The sequence below is a fragment of the Parus major genome, chromosome 1, assembly GCF_001522545.3.
Source record: "Parus major isolate Abel chromosome 1, Parus_major1.1, whole genome shotgun sequence".
NCBI classification, from domain to species: Eukaryota; Metazoa; Chordata; class Aves; order Passeriformes; family Paridae; genus Parus; species Parus major.
In genome coordinates this window covers 37,526,091-37,545,665 of record NC_031768.1, presented here as the reverse complement: position 1 = coordinate 37,545,665, position 19,575 = coordinate 37,526,091, and the positions used below count along the sequence as shown (strand labels likewise).

Genomic DNA, 19,575 nt, shown 5'->3' with positions numbered 1-19,575 from the left:
TACTCAAACTGGGATAATGAGCAGCTATTAAAACCACTGGAACAACTCATTTGACTTCAGATAGAAGCAAATCTTAATCTTAATCTTTGAGCTACCTCTCTGTAACTGTGACTCCAAAAGTGTGCAAACTTATGTTTACTGACATACATGTGAAATGAGTACAAAATGATACAGGCACTTGAGGGAATTTTAACTTCAAGTACTTCTTCTCTAACTGCTTGACACAAAAATACATGGCAACAGCACAAAAAGTAGCAGCATGACTAAGCTTCAAACAGTTTCCCTGCTGAAGACAAAAAAGAAACTGCATCTTTTTTCTCTCCCTCGCTCCTCTCTCCCTCTGGCTTCTCTGACACCCAGTTACTCAGTGGGCTCCCTTCAGGGACAGTGAATAGAGCAGAAGACAAGGTGGAAGGCTGGCAGAGATGCACACCCTTTGGCAGTCTGTATTTCCTTTTTTTGATGAAAACACACCTTGAATAGAAGTCATCCTCACTTTCCAGGTAAGTATTCTATCTGTCCTATGGACAGCTGATACCTGTCCTTCCCTTCAGCCACCGGGCACATTAAACAGGCAGCCTGCAAGCATCACGGTCAGAAGCAGAATTTTCTCCCTTGGGCAGCTGCCAGAAGTCATTCACTTGTAAGCCTCAGAGAGAAATTATCATGCTAAGGAGTTCACAAGATAAAATATCAAAACACTAGAAATTCCATCCATGAGAAGATGATTGTTTTAAAGTGAAAGAGAGAAGGAAAAACAACACATGCTGCAACAAACAAAAGCAATAGGAAAAGAAAAGTTCAACAGGAAATTAAAGGCAATGAAGTGGAAAGGGAAAAAACTAAGATTGGCAGCACAAAAGAAACAAACATATATTCATACAATAATGAAGATACCAAATAGGTAAATCTTTTCAGCTCTTAATATAATGTTGATTCATATATACCAACAAAATTTCAGAAGTAGACTGTAGGCCTTCCTGACAAACACATTAATTTTTCATACTTCTGTTCTGAACTGTCTTTACTAAAAAATATTGGAAAACTGGAGTAGTTATGAAAAAAATAATCCCACCAGTTAAAGACAGAAAAAAAAAAAAAGCCTTTATGGAAAAAAAAAATCAACCCTAGGCCTTTTTAGCAAAAAAATAATTTTGGAGTAAACCAGATTATCTAACAATATTTATGCAAAATTAACAATACTTCTATATTTTATATAGACTTCCATATAATACTTCTATATACTTTATAAAATACTTCTATATGCTTTATATAATACTTCTATATTTTGCGTAGTATTTTGTTAAGTTTGGAGAAGTTAAAAATATCAGATTATTTATTATATAGAATATTCATTCTACATTTTGGAAAAAGAAGAATAAGGGAGATGGGCAGAGAGCTGGAAAATCAGAAATGCATAGAAGAGGAGAGAGAAAGAGTAAAAAAGAAACCAAAAGAGGACAATTTGTGAAGCTGACAACATCAAAAAGAGCAAAGTAAGGCACTGTGGTCTAGCTTTGAAAAGACTCCAAATCCAGAGATCTAAGTGTTAAAAAATCTCTCAGAAATAACAAAAAAGCATTACAAAATTGTTGCAGTCATACACACCTTAGTGCTGAAGTTGAAAATAAGAGAGATGGGCAGAGGGATAGAGATATGCACTTATACCCTAAGACAGTTCTTAGACCTCACCTATGCTAAACTTCTGTAAAAAGTGAGAATAATCTTGTCCTGTTTAAGGTCTTCATATGTACTCCAGTACTGAAGTGGGCATGAGAAATGGAAACAGAGGGAAGAAAAGAAACAAGGATGGGGGTGGGATGGGGAGGGCATGAAAGGGGAACAAAACCACTTGGAAAACAAGCAGAGATACACACAAAAATATATTAACCGATTTTTCTCAATTAAAAAAAACCTCTGAAACAAACAAGATGATCATGCTATCTGCTGATGAAAGGTGTTATAAAAGACAGCTATGCATCAGTTAAAACAGGGACCTTACCAATGTAAGTCAGAAACCTCAAATACCTTAATTTCTCCAGCCTAATTTCAACATTTTTAATGAAATGAAGGGGTTATTTATGTATGAATAATAAGAAGAAAAATCTTGTGTATTAAAAGTGCTTAAAATAAAATTCTAGATGACACAGAAATATTACTTAAATATGTCATGATAATTAAACAAAACACAAATCAACTGTTTCCAGAGTAAGAACAGGTTTGTTTAATTACCATCTGTAGCTGAAGTTATCAAACATATATATATATATGCTCATTGAACGAAAACACGTAGCAGTATCATATGAAAAGCATACCAAAGCAGCAATCCACACGGCCTTTCAAGACCTCTTTTGTTTGGAACATTTTTAAAAACTGCCACTTTTGTCGTCTCTACAGTGGCATAAAATCTCTTAACATCATTGGAATTCTGGCTGGCATAGGATTTTAGCCCCAAAATTTTTAGTACCTTCAGCAAGGTAATTTAGCATGTGTTTTATGAAGGTCTTTGGTAGTTTAGCATACATTTATTTGCTTGTAAATTCAGATTTTTCTGAGAAATTTAGTTTCCATGTCTTGTTAATTCTTTTTTATTTATTGGAAGATACAAATTTTTTGTTAAATGAAGAGTTTTTATAAAAAAAATTATTTTAATATAATTTTACCACTTTTATAAAATTACCAGAAGACATTCATTGGCCTAAATATCTTCCTCCTAAGGTCCATTAGCACCTACGCCTTCCCCTTCAGAGGCAACACATTTAGGCCAATGTCCTGCACGAGCCATGCTGGTGAAACATCAGGCTTGGAACAGACAGAACCCTCCTCCTTGGGACAAAACACACTCAGAAACCCTCCAAAGGCAGGCATTAACACGGTGCCTGTGCAAACACATTCGAGCGATGCGATCTGCGTGTGCGATTAAGACATTCCCCTGGGGCAGTCACTTACTAGAATTACTGCTGTCATCCTTGGTTCCATCGAGACTTCCATCGGGGTGCATTTGCAAGTAGTAGCCTTGCCTGCAATATAACCTGGTCACTATACCCTTGAGCTGGGGATCTGAAAGACAAACATATTTTGTCACTAGCCTCAAAACTTTTTCCAAGAGTTATCCCTACTTCTCTCACTGTAGGAGGATGTTTGGTGAAGCAGCAATGCTGTCTTAAAAGTAAGTACTACAACAGGATGTGTGCTGATGGAGATGGAGAAAAAAATATCTCTGCAGAGTGTTGTTAGGTCAGTTCTGTGTCCTGTTCTCTGCCTCCAACATCCTTCATTATAATTAATACAGGTAAAACAGAGAAAAAAAGAACACCCGAAATACCCAGTCAAAAGCTTAAACCATATTAAGCCCTGCAAAGCATTTTAGACTTCAGAAACAATATAGCCCATTACAGAAACTAACAAAACATTTGAAAAACCCTACTGGTTTCATATACGTTAGCAACTTACTGTACTGCATACAAGTTTTAAGGAAACTGGGGGGACAAGGTAGGTTTCCTTTCCTATCAAAAGTGGTAAACTTATCTGGTGTAATTTGCAACAGTACCATCTGAAGTTCTCAGAATATTTTAACCAAGCTAGAAGTAGATCCAACTCATCTGCCCTCTCCCACTCCCCAGGGAATAACACCCACAATCAGGGCAAGACATAATCTTTCTTCAGCAGAAAGAAAAAGCTGAAAAAACTCTCAGTAAGCTAAAGCTATGGGAAATCCAGGTAGCTGGAACAATGATGGCACTCCATTTAATACTCTGCATTTATGAAAATTGCCAAGAATTGGACAGGGAGTGCCAAGTCGCAAACTTTTTGATTCACAGCACAGATGTTGCCTCACCAAATCACAAACTGAGCTGTTGCAAAACTGGTTCAGAGAAAGAAGGCATCACATCTTTAAAAAATTCAGCAGAACTACTTCTGTGTGATATCAGTATTAATACTGTTACACATTAACTGTGAGGCCCAGTTCCAGGCAGCCAGTACATAAATTTTGAGAATATTGGCATTAAAATATCTATATAATATCATATCATGCTTAGCTCTGCAATAATTAATTAAATTCATAAATACTTAGATACAGATACATAATAAAATAAACATGTGAACTTTGAAGGAAGACAGAAAGTATGTTCATGCAAGCCTGCGGGCAGAATACAAAATTTGTGTATAATTGCTCTCACAATTAATCATGCTGGGTTACTTAGAGTATCCTAGGGGGACATGAAAACAAACAGTGATAAACAAAACTGCCTCTAAATGATATGTACTGAAATTTCTATAGAGGCTCAGTTCCATGAAATTATCCTGCAAATGCTGAGTTTTTATTGAATATCCAAATTACAAAGTTGTATTAAACAATAAGCCCATCTAAATTAAAAATACAAGATAAACTGTAAATATAATTAAAAACTGTTACTATAAATAGTAACACTATAAGACTTCTGAGGCATGGAAATAAATAATAAGGACAATCGAAGATCGACATATAAGCATGTTACAACTTAAATTTTTTAAATTTAACTGAAAATTCTGCTTTCTGTTAATTTTTACATTATCAAAAGTTTGTCTTTATATATGAATACTCAGAAATAAATATATTTCAAAATTTTAAACATTTTAAACTGCAATTCATTTGAAGGTACTGTCGTCATCAACTTCATCAGGTGCTTCAAAAGTATTTTCATAATTTAAAAACAAAAAGTGAGCTCCTTTTACACAGGCACTATTCCTGTCAATGTATGCTTTCCATGTGTACTTCAAATTGACAATTTTAAACATGCTTGCTTAACACCCATTAAAAAGGCATCTTCAAAGACTAAATAAAAGTATAATAAAAATATTATTAAAACTTAGATCTTTAAAAATTATTTATAGGAAAAGTATTACCATTTCAAAAAACACTTTCCATACCCACGGAATCATGAATAAATGACTTTTTATCAACATTTTCTGGTGGAAAAAGGTTTCATAGGAAGGCAAAGTACAGTCAACTCACTGTCACCAGCTGTTTACATCTACTGCTTCAAGGGGAAAATGTCAAACTTAGAAGTCACTTTCAAAGTCATTGTTTATGCTCATTCTATTCATTTTCCTAAATTGACAAAATTAAGTTGACAAAATTAAATATACTTTCTAATAATCATTCAACTGTTTTCAAAAAAGCATTCTTTAAAATTAACCCTGCTTTCCCAGCTATCCAAAATTATATCTGAATGACACATCAATCTTGATGCAAATCATAATAAGCAATAGTCACAACGACTACTCCATACAGCTTCAAGGTAAGTATCTCCAAGATGAAGCAGACAATCCTGTCGGGCAAGAAGTTTATCCCCTCTCCTTGCAGAAAGATAAATTACCCTTTCAGGTCCTTTTTGAGACACCTGCGCAGCAAGCAGAGAAGAGAAATCTGCTAGTCCCAGTATTTCCTGTAGCATTTTATCTACCCTTTGTCTTTTAATAATATTACAGGAACAGTCTTAGCTTCAGATGATTTACAAATGAGTTTCTCAAATTGTTGTTGACCACACTTTTAGATTTTTTTTAGTTTTTTTTCTCTGTCTGCTAGCAGGAATGAGCAGCAATGCCCAGAAACAACAGCAGAAGACTGGTGGTGCCTGTCCACAGCTGTACTGGGTGTGTCACCTGTTTTTAACTCTCACCACAGTGCAAAGACAGACAGACAGACAGACCAGCGTTTATTCCTACCCTTTAACCCCTATACTCGCTTTATCTTCCCACAGAGAAAAATAGTGGCAAGAAAATACAGTAATAAAATAAACCAGAAACAGGATAAGAGCAGACAACCTCACCAAAGAGCTCCCGGCTCTCATGATTTTATCATAGAAGTTTTGCTATTAGTTCTCTCTAAGTCCTAGCCACTACAGCAATGTTATTTTGTGAACAATATAATTCCTATTTCATTTAAACCACCTTGATTTCAGGGGAAATCAAACTATAAAAAAAGCAAACTTTACCATGCATCAAAAATTCTGGAACAACATCTCCTAATGATTTTTATCAATCTTTTCTTGTGCCTTGACTCCTGAGGATGAACAGTTCAGCATGACATGTCAGCAATGCCCTTCGCTGGGAAAAATTATTCTGACTTGTCATTATTAGAGGTTGTATCTTAAAATTCAAAGCCATACTGAATGGACAAAGCAACAGCTCCTCAAGCCTCTTTTTCACAGCAATCTGTGTGACAGCAGCCACTTGCAGCCCACTTTTCTTGCTTTTTTTCTTTGTCAGTGGTGATGGTAGGATGCATGATTGCAGTTAGCATGAACATTCTGTCAGCAGCTTTTCTAATGTCCTCAACAAAGGCAGAGTTTAATTAAGATGTCTTCTCTCTCAAATAGTGGCTACAAAAATGGCTTTGGCAGTAACTCATGACAGTCTGAATCCAGCTCTTGCTCTAGCACAATTATGACACTTTACAGTTTGAACTGTGAATATTTTCTGTTCACAGAGAGAATGGCTTTTGCATGTACTTCCCCACTCCAACACACTGCCAGGACAGATGTATTTAGAAACTTTATTAATCTAAAATAAACTAGGGAAAAAACTTATTAAATATGAGTGTTAAGACATAGAAATGCTGAAAGAACAGTGGTGAATATACCTATTGTATATTTTAAAAATTAGTCCCTTAGCATCCACTGGAGTTTTAATTTTTAGTTTTTACCAGAGGAAGGTTTCTTTTTACTCTCATTATTTATTTTCTCCCTCTTCTGTGCAAAGGGACTAAATAAAAGCCTGCTGACAAGCAAATGCTTAATAGAGGGGTAGTCTCACATCAACTCACATTCTTATGGAGAATAACCTGCACTATCCAGTCTGTCACAAAATGAGTCGCTCAGTGAGCCAAGTAAAAGCTTGTTATTTAGAGGTACATTCTGCTCAGATAGCAGAGCATCAAACTCGTGACAAGAGCTCCAGGTCTTTCATGTTTTACTCGTCCTTTATTCTTTGCACTTCCATCTGACAGTTTTCACTTTTGGATATTTTAGTACTAAAAGTACCACTCATAAAAAAAAAAATGTAAAAAAGAAAAAAAAGAAAAAAGAAAAAAGAAAAAAAGAAAAAAAAGAAAAAAAAGAAAAAAGAAAAAAGAAAAAAGAAAAAAGAAAAAAGAAAAAAGAAAAAAGAAAAAAGAAAAAAGAAAAAAGAAAAAAAAAAGAAAAAAGAAAAAAGAAAAAAGAAAAAAGAAAAAAGAAAAAAGAAAAAAGAAAAAAGAAAAGAGAAAAATAAAAGAGCATTTTTTATTTAATATTAATGGTACCTTGATAGTTACCATGACTCGGCCGTCATGTCTTGCTTGCTGATGTTATGGTCAACATTTGTTAGGAATCTTCTCCCTCATCTATTTAACTTTATTGAAAATATAATAAAACCCCATTATAGTCTGTGTTCAGATTTTTTTAAAAAGTCAACCCCCAGTATCCTGCAACCACAAAATTCCTTTTGAATCTGGAAAGGAAAATACCCACCTAAAGTCCAGAGTGCCTCACCCACTCCAGACACATCTCCCTATTATTTTGTAAAGCCTGGGAAGTGCAAAAAGCCTTTTCTCCTGACTTCCTACACAATAGTACTCCAAGAGTAATGTGTGTGTAAGGTGTGTTGGACTGGAATTCTTGTCATCTCTCTTGCTAAAATGTCTCTACTTTGTATAAAAATTAACTTTGTATAATAATCAACTATTCCCTGCTTGCAGTTTAGACCCCATCCACTGTACCACTGTTCAAGACATCTTCAATACCTCACTGGCTTCTGACCAGAAACTTATTGTTGCTTCAAATTAATGTCTGGATACTTTTTTAAACTTTAAACATGTCTCTGTAATGCTTAGTATTTTAGAAACATTCCACTAAGCAATTCTACTCTAGATGCAGGGAAAAAGTCCACATAAAAATTACATTTTCTTCTTTGGATTCATACTTCAGGTATCACAGTTTCTGCTCTAATGCTTTTCCCAGTTTTGAAAAGTCATATTCTTCTCAAGTGTACTGCTTCAGTTCAATTGCAGCAGTACTCAAACAGGTACAGTCGTTACAGATTTTCACATTACATTTTCCCTTGTTTTTGCCAAGCCTTGCATTGTCATTCTAGCACACAGAAGTGCAGGGTGCACTGAAATGTGTGTTATACAATTGTAACGGCAAGCCTCCTGAAGCAAGTACATTGCCAATGGGGAATTCAAAATGCAGAACTTTGTACTTCACTTAAAGGTGATAAAATCCTAAATAGGCATCTAAAACCATCCTTCATTATTAAAGTCTTCAGCTGTTCCAGTGATACAGTGATACATTCAAAAGCTTTGTACACTCCTAACTTCTTTATTAGACTGTCCTATCACCTGGTGTCTCAATGTTTCCAAGTTTCTGATCATGTTTTTATTTTCTCTCATTGTTAATAGGAAGTGATACAATACAAACATTTATTTTATATGGTAGTGCTCTCTTATTTGAATAATAATTTTTTCAGTATCTCACAATATGCATCAGAAAATTAAACTTTAATTAAAGACTTGAGAGAATAACATTTTTGAAAGAAAGTTTTGCTCTATTCAGGGCAGAAGGGAAAAGCACATAATGTGAACTCAGAAAAGCAATAGCTTCCATTATTCCCTGTTCCCATAAGTAATAATAGTACTTGTTCTGAAACGAGGTGGCTTTCTCTTTGCTCACTTATTTTTCCGTTCTCATGATGATTACAGGGCACTTAACTTTGGTGTTTATTTTTAACTCTACTTTTTGTCCGTTTATGTCTCACATCACAAGCTCATCTCCTGCAGAACCGCGCTTTGAGAGCGCGGTTAAGAGACAGAGAGTCCTCCCACGTTCCTGCGCTGTCATTGTCATTGGCACTTCCACAGCGTTTATGAAATTTGCCGGTAAACTATGAAAGCAGGTTGGAGTTCTGCAAAATGGTTGCTCTTCTTAAAAGCCCCCTTTGTGCTGGCATCCTGGCCTTTGTGCTGCAAATGTTTTTATGTTAACTGCAAAATGTGCTCCCTTCCATTTGTGGGCGCTGGCATTTTGTCTCTGGGTCTCACAGTGAGTTTCAAACTACATGAGACTTGTTTCTTGCTATGTGGCTTTACTTGCACAAATTTGATCATCAATAGAATTACAGGAACTTGGCTGCTGGCAGGGATAATTTGTATCTGTTCAGATTTACAAGATGATTTGATTTAATAGATTGTCTACAGCTTAACAATTATCAGCTTCTACCAGACATAATATTTTTGGAGTGTATTTGTTGGAAGGGGAAGAAGATTAGGTTGTTCAGAAAACACTTTGTTCCAGAATCACAGTTTTACATGAGCATTGTAGTTTAATTTTAGTAAATTCATTTAATAATTTGCATTTCTCTTCCTACTGGATTATACTGTATAAATCTGATGGTTCTGATCTTGCAACACAGTGATTACTTGTGAAGCTCCTACCTAAGCACTGCCTTCCACTTTTGGCCCATGTTTCTTCTACTACACTAAAATTCAAAGATCTCCAATTTACTGGTATCTAAATGATATCTCAGTTTATGTTGCACACAGGAATATTGAGAAGAAGCTGGTCTCTATTGCAAGCTTATTTAGATAGCACCAGTTACAGTTCAACATATTTAACTAAAAAGTATCATCTTCCACTAATGAAAAAGCCCCATCTTTGCAACTATATTTGCTTTCCCAGCTTACTTTGAAACACTAAAAGTTCTACTGTCTAAATTCCATGTTAGAGAAGTCTTGCTATTACAGTTTTTATTTGTTCTTTTCATTTTACATAAGCCTAAAAAATACTCAGTATGTCTTACTGAACCTTACTAAGGTAGATAAAATAACATTCCAGTGTTATGTTTTGGAGCTGTTCCTGTACCTGACTTTAGTTCTACCAGGCATATTCTTGATTCTAAATTTCAACAGCAAAATGTTAACATTATACAAAATACTGTTTAATATTTCTCTTGAAAAGAAAAAAGCATCAAGCAATAGATCCCCAAATTAAGGAATTTTTGTGTTTTCAATTTGCAATAGTCTCTACTTTGTTATCTTTCCATGATAAGCCTTTTTCAAGCACTGAATGTAATTTTGCTCACACTCAAAAAATACCAAAGCACAACAACATGACAGCTTCTATTACCATTTCACCTATGTACAAAATTTGACTAATGCACTGCCCTTGGAATCAGTAAATAAATGGGATTTAAAAATGAGATTTCTCTGAAGATGTCGCTGAATGTTGAAAGCACAATAGGATGGGCATAGATGACCTTTGCACATGTAACTGAATATATTTCACATAGCATCTACTATTTATCTCCTTTCATGCTGCATTACTAAGTAATGAAATATCTGAAGTCAGCTTCTATTTCTTTCACCAGCTGACTTAGAACTAAATTTCAAAACACCCCAACAGTCTACAAGTGTTCAAAGCCATCAGGGTAATTGTTAATGGAGAGAGGATAACAGGATAATTCTAACACTAAGTATTGAATCCTACACAGCATTCCATTCTCTATTGTTATATTCAGGAAGCTTCCATAATACCAAGTGGCAGGGGTCTTTAACTTGTTATTAACTTGATTTAACTCTTGACAGAATACATAGAAGTCTAAGAAATGAAGTATATTCCCTCTGTTTAGATATGCAAAACCATCACATCTGAAATATGCTTGTGAAGAACACATAGTGTATTATATTTGTTTTATTTACTTGCCAATGACTCAAAATATTGCAATAAGCCATTCAAATTACATTCAAGAAATTTAATTTAGCAACTAGCCTAAAAATTGGAGAAAAACAGAAGTTCCACTGCCAATGAACTGGGAAAAAGATTTTTCCCTAGTTAGGAAGTGATAATTAGAAATTGCAAAATATAGAATCATAGACTCATGTAATTTGGAAAGACCTTTAAGTCCAGCTGTTAATCCAGTACTGCCATGTCCGCCACCACATGCCTTAGTGCCACATCTACACATCTTTTAAATACCTGCAGGGATGGTGACTCCACCATTCCTGGGGCAGCTGTTTCCAACACTTTCATCCTTCCAATGAAGAATTTTTTTTCTAATGCCCAGCATAAACTTTCCCAGCATAAACTTGAGGCCATTTCCCTTTGTCCTGACACTTGTTACCTGGGAGAAGAGGCTGACCCCCATCCAGGTACAGGCTCTTTTCAGGTGGTTGTAGAGAGTGATAACATCCCCCTTGAGCTTCCTTTTCTCCAGTCTAAACAACCCCAGCTCCCTCAGCCAATCCCTGTAAGATTTTTTCTCGTAAGATGTGTCAGAGACACATTGCAGAGCAAAGATTCAATTTTCTTTGATAGCCGAACAACTTAAAAGCTTTCCTGAATTCAGGTGCAGAAGATTTCAAATATCTCCTAATGCAGCAGTCTCATTTTTTTGCTGCCACCACAGATCCAATACTACATTTTATAAAATTACAGAAATCAAAAGTTGTCATCTCCACATGACAGTTTGTTGAGCTGAGTAGACTGAGTTGAGATTTGTGCAGGTTTAAATATATAAATCATAAAGCCAAAAGAAACAGGATTTATTCTTTTTCATCAGTGCTAAAAATTTGGTGCAAAAATGTAAAGTCCTGATTAACAAAATAAAAGCCTTAAGTAGTAACCAAAGAAAAATAAACCTGTTTCAAATTAAAAAACTCATTTAAAAGAAAATGAAGGTGTTGATAAAACAATTACATTTCAATTTAGTGCTCAATAAGGTACAAAAAAAAAGGATTTCCTCTTTATATCAGACAGGAAAACATTTATTGTGAAAAGTTTGGATCAATAAATCAACTTAAAACTTTTAAAAAATTAGAAAAGTAAGAATTTTACTTAGTAGAACACTATGCATTTTTATAAATTATTATTTCATCCTTATGCTTTAACATAAATACTCATTGTCAAACCATGTCATTCACCATCACTGTCTGAACAGACTTTTTTACAAAGACAAAATTTTTTTACAAAGAAATTGCAGCAAAATGAGATCTGTTAAGTGCAAATTGCAATTCATGAAGAAGCAATATTCCTGGAGATAAAGAAATACAAAGGAATATTGATTGAGAAATGGATAATCTTATGGTGAGAAGGAAATAAATATATTTCCATAATTGTTATTAGTTAAGAATATGATTGTTTCTTTATAAAGCAAGATTACAGAGGTTCCATCAGGCAAGCAGAAGTTTGTGCTGTTAGTATGAACACAATGACTTATTTTCTTAGAAATATACTTATTTTTATAGGAAAGCACAAATGCACTGGCATTAATTCTCTCATAGAAGAGCTACAAAAGAATTTTTAATATCATTACACACACAGTGTCATTAACTACTTTTTTAATATTTTAAATAGCATTACCTTCCCCTTTCACAAAGAGTCGCTGTTTTCGCTTATAAACTCCGAGACCACTAATAGGAACAGAAGTGAAAATGAGGCAGCATTACCAAAAATACTATAATTGAGGATGTTTTGCTTTTTTAATTTATTTATTTTTTAAAAAAAATACACCCAAGAAATGTCATGAGTTACCAGAAATGGATTAGTGAGAACTATTTGAACCTGAAAATAGATTGTCATACTAAAGATGAAATTCTTTCTTTTTTGTAGTGTAACTAAGTGTTACCTGGGTCTGCTCTTTAACCAGGAATTTATTTCCTATGTTTTGTTCTACTACATGCACAAGCACCTGCATGTTTTCTTTGTGAAAAGACTGTGAGATGGAGAGACAGAAAGAGAAGAAATGCATGGCTGCTTTGGTTACCTGAGATAATTTTTTTCCAAATTCTCCCTGTGAGAAAGAGAAAAGTCCATTCAGCCTGCAGATTACAAAGCTTTGTAATCTGTGGCATTAAACACAATTCAGAAATCCTAAGAGTAGCAGCTTGAAAAACTGATTTTCAGAGACAAGAAAATAATCCCCTGCACTTGAAGAACACAGTCTGAATCTTTTTGAATTCCAAATAAGAGAGTAATTTCTTCTATCCTCGGTATGACAAAACTGAAGCTACTCTGCTTATTTTTTGAGTTTGGGGTTAACTTGGGCCATGCCTTCAAGGCTTTTTTGTCTTCTCCCCATCACTGCTATCCAAGAAAACTTGGAATACACAGAAAGAAAACAAACTATTATGAAGTTATATGACCTCAGGATCTGGGCTTTAAGGAAATCAACAGAATTTGACACTAATGATACAGGACAATCAGAGGAAACTGTGACAGGCAGTCACTCAACTCAAACCTCTTTGAGGGACTTCAGCACAAACAACTTTGTTTCTCTGGAACATCTCTTTTTTCAAGACTGGCTCTAGCAAGAACAAAAAGGCATGGCTAAAACCGGCAAATTCCATTTATTCTACCTGATGCTCCTAGAGGAAAAAAAACAAACCAAAAAAGCCCAAACAAAATCAAACTGTTTATCCCACTTAGATTACCCTGACTGTTTTGGAAACACTATTTAGTCCAGTTATTTAGCTATTAACCAGAAAATAATCAGACCAATACTCATAGCATCTATGAGAAAATGTGCAGAATCAGTTCAGATCAACTTGATAATTCACTAAAAAGGAGTAAATCTTCCAGTTCTGAATCTTTTGGTAACATAGTGGAGACACACTCAGCAGAGACTACCCAGCCACTCACTGCCACCTACAGAAAATGAAAGTATTTTATAACATATCAAAAGATTGAAAATACCTGCTAGTTCTTGGAGGACCCCAAAGTTGGTTCATGTTTTGATGATGTCCTGACAGGTCTTTCAGTCTCTAAATCTAAATTTTATTACAACACAGACCAGAACATATAGCTTTTAAATATATAACCTGAAAATTAAATAAAAATAAGAGCTTTATAAGGAATCTCCCATCCTAACTACTGAAATTTTGCAGTGATTTAGTGCAAAATCCTGCTTTGCCTCTAGTGCAGCTCTCTCATCATGCAGATCTGGCTACGCATCTACCATGCATGCTTCCTTAACGTGTTCAGATTGCAAGCCTTCCTTCCACTGTTTCTCACATCCTGTGTTTCACTCCCTACCTACTGCACTCTCATTCCTTTGTTGTTTCCAACTGTATTCTCCTTCAAGTATTGTTTTCATGCTGTGCATGCCCAACAATAGTGACTATTCAACAGGACATAAGAAGATAACCCTCTACTCCGCTGCCAAATCACATCTTAACTTCAATTACAAAATAGATTTGTAAGCTTCAACAAATAAAACAAATTTGCCTTCAGTCACATATGTCCTTCTTTACAAATTTACAGAGACAGATTCTTTTCAGTCTGTGAACCTAACAGAAGATACAAACCACCTTGTAGCTACCAGGAAATGCAGTGCAGTCTATAATTTCAGGTTGTATCACAGAGGTGTATGAGCACAAAGATCCAAACCCACCAGTAACTTCAGCAACCATCCAGCCATCAAGTGCATTTTGCAGAGTAGGGAGCCAGACTGAAGAACCATGGCAGTTTCAAATGCATATGCTCTCTCAAGATGTGTAATACCAGACTGACAAAAAACCCCAAACCAAAACATCTTCCTCAAGGCTGCTGAGCTATAACACTTCCACAACTGGCTTCTTCCTTCACTGTCTGCTTGCCTGAAAGAGTTAACAGCATTATCACTCCTTGTCAAGTCTGGCATCATCTCTGAATTTCTTCCAGATGCCCAATTATGTGTGAAGACACTAAATGAGGCAAAATCCAGACCTGCTTTTTTTGGTGTCTCTCAATAAAGGTGACATTCCTCTAACCATGTATGGACATCTTCCCTGAGCTACTGATCTTTAATTCTTTCAAGATGGAGTAGTGAGAAACAGGTAGCTCATTCTGAAGCCCAGAAATGCCCTGAATTAACTACACCAGAGAGGGATTAGTTATGCACCCAAAACATCTATCCTGTGCTCTTCAGACCTGTTCACACTGTGGAGACACTAATGTTTTCTACATTTTGGACAAGTCTTTCTCCCCCAAGACTCAACTCCAGCCCTATCAGACTATTATGTTTGGACTAGAATTATGACCAGCTCCAGACAGCTGCTCATTCACTTTATGTTGTGTTGGGAAAGCTACCTATACTACAAACATGCAACCATATGGGCACAACTAAATTTAAACTAGCTTGCTTAGCATCCTCAACTATCAGCTGCTGATTTTTCTCACACCAGGACTTCCACTCCACCCTTCAATTTGAAGCTTGTCCTGAAAAACACTTTACAGAACATACAAGTTGAAATAGCATGTTTTAAACAGAAATCAAAAGCAATTTCATTCTCCAGATCCATGTACTACTGCAACAATAACTTGTGAGAGACAGTCAAGATTAAGATGTCTTTCACCAGCATTCATGAGAGCCAACAGACATGCTTCTAGAGAAGAAATTACAACATTTTCTGACTTTTAATATGAAACTCTCTTTAAATCTCTTCTATTTCCTGCACATTTATCATAACGACAAATATTATTAGAAGCTGAAAGATTACAGATATTGAAGAGTAGGAAATTTGTTCCTGGGATTTCCACAACATCTTCTGCCTGTGCCTGGTGATGCTGCAGTGACAGCTCTGCTATCAGCCCAGAGCACTGAGCAGTTGCAACAAGTGCCACAAATTTTACTCTGTGATAATGTCCTAAAGACAGCTTTCAACTGATTCTTTCAGATTTCTTCAGCTTCCCCATGCTGGGCCTGAGCTGCCCGTCCTGCTTTCATTTTCTAACCCTCACATGCTCTTACTCAGGCTCTCCAATGAGCAGCCCAAGGACTGACCCTCTGTACCATAAGCAGAGATGCTGCTGGTGTAATACTGCAGGTTTAATGTTGTGTGCCTTCGTATCCTAACACATCTCCAATGCAGATTCACACACACTTCAAGAGTAACACAGCATAGCTGAAACACCTAGCACTTCTACTTTTTATCAGGACATAAATTCAAGCTTCTCCAGCTCCCATGGGCAGTCAGGAAGAGCAAACAAACAAGCAGGACATTACTAATTTAGAAAGCTATCTGAAATTAATCTATTTCCTTTTCAATGATGCTCATATTGTAGCAAAAGATGTTTGTTTTTCAGAGACCTTTGATATAGTTCTCTGTTTCTCAACTCAAATACAGCAGAACTGTCCAACATAACTCTTCACATTTGACACAGAGGCCAAACTCCTTTCTGTAGAGAAGTGAGGATTTGCCTTCATTATGCTTTATTAGGTTTTTCACTAAAATCTGTGGAAGGATTTTAGTGAAGAACCAAAGCTAGTTTTTCATTTCTGCCTAAAACTGCCTCAAAAGTTGCCTATGTGTTTTTATTTAGCATCCTTTCATTTCAAAATACGTTTAGCTTTGAATATTTTGAAATATATATTTTAAAGGCTGTAATTAATCAAAATTATTATTTGAATTATTTGAATATTTGAATTTGAAGACAAGCTTCTTCCACGATATTTAGATTAAAAAAACCTGTAGCAGCTACGAGATTTTTAATGTTCCCTATTAATAAACATTAATATAATAATTAATATAATAATTCATTAATAAATAATTAACAATTTGTAGACTCTAGTGAATGTGTAACTCCAGCAGCAGTGGGGATAGCCCTATGGGCAAAGCAGAAGGGGCTCACTCAGGAGAGGAGTGTGGGTCAGGCTTCACTTTGGAGGGGATTGGGATGGTCCAGAGCACAGGGGCAAACTCCTGGAGGATGATCAGCACTGGCCTCATGTTGTCACAGCAAAGTCACAGCAAAGTCACAGTAAAAAGACTCTGCTGCCAGCAGATTTCCAGGCCATACCTAAACACAAGGGATTAGAATCACCCTCACTTTACAGACAACAAAATAAAATAACTAAAAGGATGAACAGTTTGTCCAAGGCAGCAGTACAAATGTGGTTTTCTGCTTCCTAGTCCAGCATGTAGATGTCCCTGCCAGGCTATACAGAAGGACTTAATAGGACTGGAAAAGACACAATTAGTAACTGGGTAGATGAAAGCACTATTTACAAGTTTGTCAGAGGCCCTGAGTTATACACTGATTGTGTTTGTTTCTGCAAAGCAGTATTAATCTCACTGCTGAGGCAAAAGATTTTAAAAAGGATTTTAAAAGAGGAATTTAAAGTGGGGGGAAGTGAAGAGGAAAAGGCTTGCCACTCTTAATAAAATAAAAAGATGTCAGTGCAAATAGACATAATTTATTAGAAACCACCTATCTGAGTAGCAAAATGTCATCTACTGATGAATGCAACTGGAAGGGGGGAAAAATAAAAATAAACCCTTGTCAACAGTTTCCAAACAATTTCAAATCAAACAATTTGCTTCTAAAATTATGTTTTGGTTAATGCATGTTAACTACTGGATATGTGTTGTTCAGAATACATAATTTCTCAGTGGAATTACCTCCTCTGAAAAATCAGAAATTATTTTAATGGCAGTTTTTGCAAACCATAAATAGCTCTAAGACTTTTCTAAAGGTCTTGAGACATTTCACAGAATTATAGAATGGCTAGGGTTAGAAGGGAATTTAAAGATCATGTGGTTCCAATACCACTGCCATAGGCAGGAGACACCTTCTACTACTCCAGATTGCTCAAAATCCCATCCAACCTGGCCTTGAGCACTGCCAGGGATGGGACACCCACAATTTTTTCTGGGCAACCTACATTTAAAGATGAGTAAATTGGAAATTAGTATGAAAATTCCATATTGCTGGGACAACAGCAAAAATTTTAAATGTTGGAGCTTTCAAACTCTCCTAAATAACCAAACATTACTAAATGCTTCTGGTTTATATCACAGAAATGTCTATACTCCAGGCATGACAAAAAACAATAAATTTTAGTGACAAGGGCTATAATTAAGATAATCAGAATATTTTGGATGATGGAAATGGAAGGGAGAAAACCCCAGGTAAATGGTAGGAAATTTTAGATTTCAAAATATATTTATTGTACCCTAGATACTCCTTGCTCTTTAGAAATCTGACTTCTCCCTGAGAGAAGAATCCAGTTTTCTCCTCAGCTCTGCTGAGAGTAGGACACTCTAATCTGTCACTGCAGTGCAAGGGAAGGCTCCCAAAGCCTCCCAGCTCCATTGGGCAGGCACAGGAAACTGGGAGGCTGGGAAGAGGACTATAGCTTTGATTTGGGATCTACAGCAATACTGTGGGTCTCAGCTCTCCTCTGGCCTGCCGTGCAGTATTTCAGGAACCAGAAAAAGACTGCTTCTAGAGCAGACTCTGACTGGAATCATTAGGGCTTCTCCACCCAATGCAGTCCTCCTTGGCTTCCTTCACAGCTAGTGGACCCATCTATTTCAGGATGTCACAAATTACTTCTTAGAAATAAATATTTTTAATTAATTGCATGTCAGTCAAAATACGAACCTATAAGTTACTCAAATTTTGGTATTTTCATAGTAAGAATTTTCATTCAATTAGGTAAACTTGATCCCAAGGGTCTAGAGTAGATCCGTGGCCACCTACCTATTAACTGGTTGGAAAACATACTTTGTTTTTCCTGGAACTTCACCAGGATCAAAATATCCTATAATAACATTCAGATTTAACAGTAAATGACCACAACAAATAATCAAGGATGTAACAGATGATTGCAATGAAACTTGTCTGAGAAAGGTTATGAGTCATCTGAATCCAGCCAATATGGAAATCCTTTGAAATGCAATCCTTAAGGCAGAACTTTTTCAAAACTGGACTTAAGAGAAAATTCTTTCCTAGCAGGAAAAACAGGAAAAGGTGCTAAATAACTCTCTTTTTCTCTAAATAAAATAAAATTACTACCTTAAAATCAGGATACTATATAAATATGTGATAATGGCTAAACCTCCCCTGAATGACACTCCTGAAGGGGAACAGCCCCTCTGCCTTTGTGACACCCACAGCATTCCACAAGTTAAATTACTTCCCATCCTACTTGACACCTGTCTTATGCAGTCCCTTGAAGAAACAAGTTTATGATATCTTTCAACAGCAAAAAGCATATTACATAAAGATCTAGCTCCCATTTACAGCATACAGGTAACAAAAGTGAACATGTGCCACAAGTATTAAAATAATCAACTGGTGTCTAAAATCACCATGTGGTGGGAAAATGCATAAAACCAACCTCAAGGGGGTTAAATTTTATGTCTTTGTTTAACAGAAAAATGGTTCTAAGACATTGGAGCAATTATTTTTTGCTTTATCTGCCTACAACTACCATTGCTCCACACCACCAAACCCTCTCTGATAATGTCCTGGCATTTGTAATAAACATCAGCCACCTGTTATCTGACCATGTCAATGTATTTTGAAAAAGCTTTCCCAACAGAACCAAGCAGAAAATAATGTTCCCATTGTGAAATACTTTTTTTCAGGATAAAGCCCAGAATAAAGGTTTCTTAAAAAAAAAAAAAAATAAAAGGAAAGGAAAAACATTTCCAGGGTTACTCACACAGGAATAACTATCAGCTTGGAAACCAATGCAGGTTGGGGTTAAAGGCTCTTTATCTGAATCAAAGTGATTAGAAACTCAAGACTTGAAATGTCCACATGACAGAAAAGTGTTCGAGCTGCAGAGCTG

The 19,575-nt window shown here is 35.8% G+C and overlaps 1 protein-coding gene across 3 annotated transcripts in view; it reads right to left on the bottom strand.

Annotated features, from left to right (window-relative positions):
* Positions 1 to 19,575, bottom strand: part of FGF14 (fibroblast growth factor 14) — a 377,875-nt gene that overhangs the window by 90,984 nt on the left and 267,316 nt on the right. For 2 of the 3 annotated variants that reach the window (XM_015638128.3, XM_015638137.3), the window contains exon 2: positions 2,950 to 3,060. The exons of the other annotated variant lie outside the window; for it this stretch is intronic. In XM_015638128.3, coding sequence (XP_015493614.1) covers positions 2,950 to 3,060 — 111 coding nt within the window. The remainder of the gene's footprint in view (positions 1 to 2,949; positions 3,061 to 19,575) is intronic. 3 annotated transcript variants of the gene reach the window in all.